Source organism: Echinops telfairi, unplaced genomic scaffold, assembly GCF_000313985.2.
Source record: "Echinops telfairi isolate 266 unplaced genomic scaffold, ASM31398v2 ScPeMD7_7469;HRSCAF=8507_0, whole genome shotgun sequence".
In the NCBI taxonomy this organism is placed as follows: domain Eukaryota; kingdom Metazoa; phylum Chordata; class Mammalia; order Afrosoricida; family Tenrecidae; genus Echinops; species Echinops telfairi.
In genome coordinates this window covers 75,302,045-75,309,913 of record NW_022111372.1, presented here as the reverse complement: position 1 = coordinate 75,309,913, position 7,869 = coordinate 75,302,045, and the positions used below count along the sequence as shown (strand labels likewise).

At 39.3% G+C, this 7,869-nt stretch overlaps 1 protein-coding gene across 2 annotated transcripts in view; it reads left to right on the top strand.

Annotated features, from left to right (window-relative positions):
• SGCD (sarcoglycan delta) overlaps positions 1–7,869 on the top strand; it is a 763,996-nt gene that overhangs the window by 443,479 nt on the left and 312,648 nt on the right. For both annotated transcript variants that reach the window (XM_045284824.1, XM_004696751.2), the window contains exon 3: positions 7,447–7,548. In XM_045284824.1, the coding sequence (XP_045140759.1) occupies positions 7,447–7,548 (102 nt within the window). The remainder of the gene's footprint in view (positions 1–7,446; positions 7,549–7,869) is intronic.

Here is a 7,869-nt window from a genome sequence, read left to right as displayed (position 1 = left end):
GGGGTTCTGCTGTCATTGTGCAAGAGTCGGAAGCTGCACCCCTCCTGCACTCACCGGGCAGTCACCCTAAAGAGAAAACTGGAGGCTTCCTTACTGATTTTTTGAAACGCCTGGTAGAAGAGTGGTTACACCTGGGCTTCTAACCGCAAGGTCAGCAGTTTGAATCACCAGTTGCTCCACAGGAGAAACATACAAATTTATATTCCTGTCAAGAGTTACAGTCTCAGGAACCCACGGGGCAATTTTACCCTGTCCTACAGGGTGGCTATAAATGAGAATTTTGTCGATGTAATGAGGTTTTTTCCTTGTTACTGTTGTTGTTGTTTATTGTAAATCACACGTCCTGGATGTGGTCTTGGGCAGTGGGGATATTGCAAAATCTCAAGATTAAATATCATCCATTTTTACGGTCAAACACTTGAGTTTGAAGAAGTTCTTACCTAGAATCCCTAGGGATGCTACAAATTAAGTGAAATCTAAATGACATTGAGGAATCCATCAGCCACCTTAAATATTTTTACTTTTCTATCTGTTAGAATCAGATTAAAATAAAAACTAAAAGTATGTAGTCTAAATTAGGTTTTAATAGTGTGTTTTGCCATTAACTAGTTGTATCATTTTGAACAAGTTGCTTACCAACATTATATTTCACTTAGAAGGTAACATAAATGCTGACTTACGTGTAGCACTTACCGCATAACATATAGTGCATATGCTTCATGAATGCTGGTATTTAAAAAATAATCAATTAGTAAGGAAAACTTTATCTTTTAGAATGTGAGTTTTGTATTTGTTACTTCTCATTGCATTTAGTATCTACTCAAGATTGGTGCTTGTTGTTCTTGTGAAGTGCCCTTGAATCAGATCTGACTAAATATCATCGGGACCCTACATAGGATGACAGACTGAAACACGCCCACTCCTGCTCCATCCGGACCAGGGTTGCTCCATTTGAGCACATTGTTGAGGACGCGGTGCCAGGCCCTCTTGTCTGAGGTCTCCCTCTTTGCCCTGCCCTTCTCCTTTACGAAGCACAATGCCTTTTTCATTTCCTTTGAAAATTTAGACAGTACAAATTAGAAAAAGGAAGAAAACACAAAACACTCTTAACTCAGTCACCCAAATATGTTAAATATTAATATGTAAGTAAATCCCACCCATGCATTTGCCCTAGGAAATGCCCTCTGTGATAGTGCCTGCCCTAGGAAATGCCCTCTGTGATAGTGCCTGTTGTGTGAGCTTGTGATCATGGCAATAGGAGTATCACGGTGCGTATACACTTACATTCCTAATCATGGACTTACGATGTACACACACAAATTGATTCACTTAACGATACATTATGAATATGTTTCTGTACTCTCATCTTCTAAAAGACCTGTATATTACCCCACCATAGTATATTCAATTGTATTGTATATTGGACCATGAGGCTTTTGGGTAGTTTCTAAGTTATTAATTTCTTTCTCCTTACAACTGCCATGGTAACAAACAACTCTGTAGCAAAATATTCTCACATTTAAATGATCATTTCCTTATGATAAAAGCCAAGAAGTACCATGGTAGTTTTTAGAATAATAAAGGTAAATACAATAAACTATGAAAAGCCCAGTAAGCGCATGTATGTTTTACTTTGTAGTAGAAGGGAAGGAGCTAGCCTTTATTTGGAGTAGACTTGCTAATTGCATCAAAAATAACTTTATTGATGAATATTTAAGTATCTTAATCATTGCTCTGTTTCTGTGAAAAAACAGTCCGCTGTCTCTCTGGTTACTTGGATTGAACAAGAATAATCTGAAACAACACATAACACTGGCCAACACACACTGTGGTACCTCAGATATTAGACTGGTTTCTAATTATATGTGGCCTACTGGTTCAAAATGGCATCAGTTTTCCTTTATCTGCTCTAGTTTTTGAGATACAGAGCATATGCCATATACCACACTTCACTCTCCTTATCCATTAAAAAACAAACAAACAAAAAGGATATTTTAATGTAGTGTTAGTGAGACTAAGATGGAGGAAATCCACACTGGCTTTATTTAAAGTAGTTTGTGTTGTACTAAATATTTAGATTAAGTTATACTTCACATGGTGACCTTTAATCTAAAGATATATTTGAACAGTACCAATGACATGAACTCAGAATTTTCCCCAAGCATCACTTTGCCTTTATTAGGAACTGAATACCAGGCAGTTACAATTTGTTATCTTAAAAAGAGGCCAATAAGAATGACTGCACAATAAATCAGGAGCCCTGATAGGATAGAACAGCAGTTATTAACCTTTTACAGGGGTCACCCAATTCATAACAGTTGCAAAATTACAGTTATGAAGTGGCAACAAAAATAGTTTTATGCTTGGGGGTCACCACAACATGAGGAACTGTATTAAAGGGTAGCAGCATTACGAAGGTTGAGAACCACTGACATAGAAGGTGATGTGTTTGACTGACAACCCCAAGGTCAACTATTCGAGCCCACCAGACACTGTGCAAGAGAAAGATGAGACTTTCTGCTCTCATAAAGATTGGAACCACAGAGGCACACAGAAGTTCCAGTCTGCCATAAAGCGTCACTGTGAGTCGCAATTGACTAACAGTGATCAGTTGGTACAGTCAATAGAGATTCAAACACTCTGAAACCCAAAGTGATTCTATAAAAGTTCAAATTCTTTTATTAAAAGTAAAGTGTTCCAGTTTCTTAAAAGTAAAGTGTTCCAGTTTCGTTATAAGATGCAACTTCACCACCTGTGCACAGGAACTCTTAAAAGGAAACTTGGAGCTTATTCTTATCGAGAAGCTTGGAGTCAACCTCACCACCGAAATATTTAGCATGAAATAGCCATTGACTTCTATATAGCACAATGTGTTCGGAAACGTTTACTGGCTAATTTGAAGATCTGTTTAAATCTTCAAAGTAGTCACATAAGTTGGTATGAAGTATTGCATTTTTGGCGCTCTAAATTGCTCTCGCACCTTCCATATCTGTGCATTTTGTATTTTCATTTTTGATTTTCCACTCGTCTCCAGCTGTGTTTTGGCTTTGGCATTTCTAACTTGTAGTCTCTGTATATATTGTACAGCGCCCCATACCAAAGGTGCTACATAATCTATTCTAACTCCTAGTGACTCTCCGGGACAGAGAAGTGCCCCTGGGGTTTTTCACATCTCTACATCTTTTAAAGCCCGAATGGCAGCTCAACACTTCACCAGCTAGCTACCTTTGGTCCACTCACAGCTTCTCTTGGAAGTCCCTAGTACCTACTTCTTTTTTCAGAGGTTTTTTTTAATTTTTGTTTTTATCCTTGTGGGTCTGAGTTCTTCTCCTATTTAAGACTAGTATGCAAAATTAATAGATTAGTATAACTTGATAAATGAAAACATAGTATAACACTATATTAAAGAACCTAGAAGTGATGTGGTCTACTCAGTGCAATGCCTCCTTGTTTTTCTTGGGCGGTGTAATCCATATACGGTTTCATTTGGGGTGTGAAGTATCCTTGAATTTTTGCATTCTCTCTTTTTTTCCTTTGTTGTAGATTCTACTTGCAACTAGTGACAGGTGCGTGTCCCCCAGCCTACTGCTTCTCCTGCTGGGTTCTACTGCCTATGCTGGGGTCCTTTTGGCAGAGTTGTTGTGCCTACAGGTGCCAATATTAGAAATATACAGATGGCACACTCTCTGTGAAGGAGCCAGATTGACTTCCTAGCTCGGATGGAATTATGAAGGACAAGTAGGGAAAAGGACCCATTTCTCACTAGGTCATTCAAAACCTCTTTGTAATGTTTGTACTGAATGTACAGAACACAATGGCAGTGCCCAAGAGAAGAAGCCACAGCCCTGAGGAGGAGACACAGTCACATAAGATAATCAATCGGTGTACTAGTCTGGGTACTTTAGAGAAACAAATCCATAGAAACTCATGTATAAGAGAGAGTTTTATGTAAAGGTTAAGTGTGCATCAAGAAAACCTCCCAGCCCAGTGCTGCCCAAGCCCACAAGTCCAACATTAACCCATTAACCCATATGTCCATCACCAATCCACAAAGTCCTCCTCCATCTCACAAAACAGACACAAAGATGCCAACTGCAGGAGGAAAGCCAAGTTAGTGAATGTGTAAGCATCTCAGTGCTGGCAGGGGTCCCCACACAGCTGCTCCAGCACCTAGGGCTGCATCGGGATAGGTCCATGTGGCTTCTCCTTTGGGAAGTCTTGTAGGAAGTCAATCTTGCAAGCTGAAGCAGGGAACTGCTAAGGCAGCTGCACCCTGGTGTGACCATCACAAAGCAAGAGACCTGAGAACTCTAAAGGTGAGGCTCACTGAGCCATTTATCCCTCCGCCCTTCAATTAATCCCACATGTGTTTATTCACCAGGTTGACACAATAAACTAACTCAGCGGGGTAACACAGGTGTGAGGGAAACTGGCAAACAGGAGAGGGTACCGTGTGGCCAGGCAGAACAGCTGCTACTTAGTTCCTTGAGTAGTCATGTGAGAACGTAGGCCCACGCTTATCCAACATCCCAGTTATCCCAAGAAGCTAGAAATTTGGATTATGCATTCAGATGGTTCAATTTAAGAATTTTCATTGGAAAAACAATGGCATAAATTAAGAAACAGTATATACACATACACGGACCTTTCTTGTTGGAGGAGAGAACAAGCAAGGTGGAGAAGCAAGGACAGATGCTAGACTTCTTTGAGTACATCTTGTTCTACATATTTAATTTTGGTGTCAGGAAAAAAAGATCTTGTAAATCTAGGGGGTGGAATTAGATTTGACAAAGTGGTCATTAAAAATGGAAATAAGATAAAACTGGACCACACTAGGTATCAAGGTTAGCAGCATAGTCAGATAGAGTAACTATTTCAAGTAACTTTGACAGCCAGAAACTTGTCTATGCTTTCTTACAAGGATGTACTCTAAAAAGATAAAATGTAAACGAACATTTTGAATTATTTTACTTATAATAATGTTGCTAGCATGAGGCTTTTGAAATTTTTCTCTGTGTTTGTATGTTCCTGTTAACTGAGAACTGGAGATTTGGGTATGGAAGAAGGTTAAAAAAATCATAAGATCTATGAAATGAAGTACAATCCTAAACTAAAAATCATGAATGGAAACTGAAGTGTCAGGTGAGTTCATGATATATGCTATCTTAATACACACACACACACGCACATGCACACGCACACACACACGTTTACTTATTATCTCTGTCTCTTGGAAATGCCTAGAAATAATAATCCAATAGCAATGAGATACCGAAGCCACATATTTTGGTCACTAAATAGCACAAAAATGAGCCAGAGCTTCTGATTCTGGGCCTGGGGGAGGAGATGTATTTAGTAATCTGAAATGGTCTGTCATACTATATAGCAAGAAGGCCATCAAAGACTGTCCCCAATACCAGTCCCATTAAGTCCCGTCACGTGTGTCAGAGTAGAACGGTGCCCCACTGGGTTTTCAGGGGCTTTTTCGAAGCAGAGCACCAGGCCTTTCCATTGAAGACACTATGGGTAAAGTTGATGCTCCAGCATTTCAATTAGCAGTAAAGCTCAGTAACCATTCACCAACCAGGATATCCTGTCAAAGGTACTCTGAGGACCTGCTTGAAAAACCTTCACTGACCAGAGGTGCTGATAGAATAAAGCAAATGCAAAATCCACAGTGCTATTTGAAAAATAAAACATTTGTCATCTTTGGATGATATTAGTAAACAACTCAATATTTTAAAAATCAATTAACAGAGGATAAAATGAAATATCTGTCAAGTTTATATATTACCTGTGATTTAATATAAACAAATAGTTGATGAGATCAAATTTCTCCTGATAGAAATACTCTAGTTAATAAGAAATGATATAATTATCAAAATCTGAACTTTGGAAGCCCTATTGAATAAATAGCACATTTAATATTTCAAATAGTCCGTGTCAGAGAGACACAAATAGTCTAACTGTGTCGGCATACCTGAGAGTGATTGCATTCGGAGGTCAGTAAGGGACTGAGGGAGGGAGTGAACAAGCATTAGAGTGACTGACTAGGAATACACAACCAATTGTAGTAGGACACATAATTGTAATAAATAAATTATAAGGAAGAAGACAATATTAAATATTTTAACATCAATGGAGTATTTTATAACATTAAGGATTTTTAAATTGTTCTAAGAGGCATTGTTAGGTGTTATCCAGGTGGTTCCAAGGATGTATTACCTGTAGGTTTAAAGGTGTACTAATGGTATAGTGTTAGTTGTTGTTATGTACCATCCACTTACCTTCAACTCTCAGTGAACCTGTGTGTAACAGAATAAAATATTGGCGGGCCTTTTACCATCCTCTTACGTCTTCTATTTGAGCCCTTTGTTGAGGTCACTGTGTCAGTCCATCTGGTTCAAGTCCTCCTTTTTACCCTAGCCCTTCCACTTTACCAAGCTGACATCCTTTCCAGGAGCTAATCCCTCCTGATAACATTTCCAACGTATGTAAGACAGTCTTGCCATCCTATGTTCACGCTATACTTCGTCCCAAAGTGACTTGTTGGTTCTTCAGACTGTCCATGATACTTTCAATATTCTTTACTGGGACTATAATTAACATGCATCATGTCTTCTGTGGTCTTCCATATTTATTGCTCAGCTTCCACATGCATGTGAGGTGATTGAAAACAGCCTGGCTGGATCAGGCGTACCTGAGTCCTCGATGTGACACCTTTGCTCCCAACAGCTTTGCCTGCTCGGGGAAGCTTATGTGTGTGTTTCATTAAAAGTGAGAATGTGTGGTTTTAAGAGCTGTAAGAGCACTCAATAAAATGAGTTTTTTAAAGTGAAGATGTGGATGGGTGTAATAAATAATAAGATTAGCCATGCATTGATCATAAATATATAGGTGTTTTCTATTTATTCATTGTTTTTATGTTTGTCTATATTTGAAATTTTTGAGAAGAGAACACTAGAAAAAGATTAGCAACCAACTTAACTTCTTAAATGTTTTTGAGCTAGTCAAATATGTCCAAAAGCTGGATGTGACCAGCAGACGACCAGTTTGAATTTCTGCATGGAGTTTTAGAAACATAATCTTTCCCTTAAAGAGAGAAAATCTTCCTTGCACACTCTTCCATTTACACCCTGCCTCCATTCTTTCTGCGTCACTTGGCGACAAGAGGCTCACTGACCTGTGCCTGTGCCTGTGCCTGTGAATGACCGGGGCACACAGATTACCTGCAACAGAACATTTTCAGACTATGTGAACAATGCTGACTGCGTGCAATAATGCCTCCAAGTATTTCCTGTCCTTCCTGGACCCTTCTTCATTCAGCACGCTTTTAGAAACAAGTGGGAGTGTGCCATAACTTTGTTTCACTTTGTGACAGCAGGAGGGGTTTCAAATTTTGCCTAATCACATTTTCCCTGTTTTCTTTTGGTTTCTCTATTTCAGGATGGAATGGGAAACTTGAGAATCACAGAAAAAGGTCTAAAGTTAGAAGGAGACTCAGAATTCTTACAACCGCTCTACGCCAAAGAGATCCGGTCCCGGCCAGTAAGTTTCTGCTGCGAGAAGGAATGATTGCTTTGTTGCTCTGATGGCTGCTGAGTGTGGAGTGTCAGAGATCTGGGTATAGTGTGATGTCGGAGACGGGAGTATAGTGTGATGTCGGAGACGGGAGTAAAGTATGTTGGAGATGGGAGTGTGATGATGTTGGAGATGGGAATATAGTATGATGTTGGAGATGGGAATATAGTATGTTGGAGATGGGAGTATAGTGTGATGTTGGAGATGGGAATATAGTATGATGTTGGAGATGGGAGTATAGTATGATGTTGAAGATGGGAATATAGTATGATGTTGGAGATGGGAGTA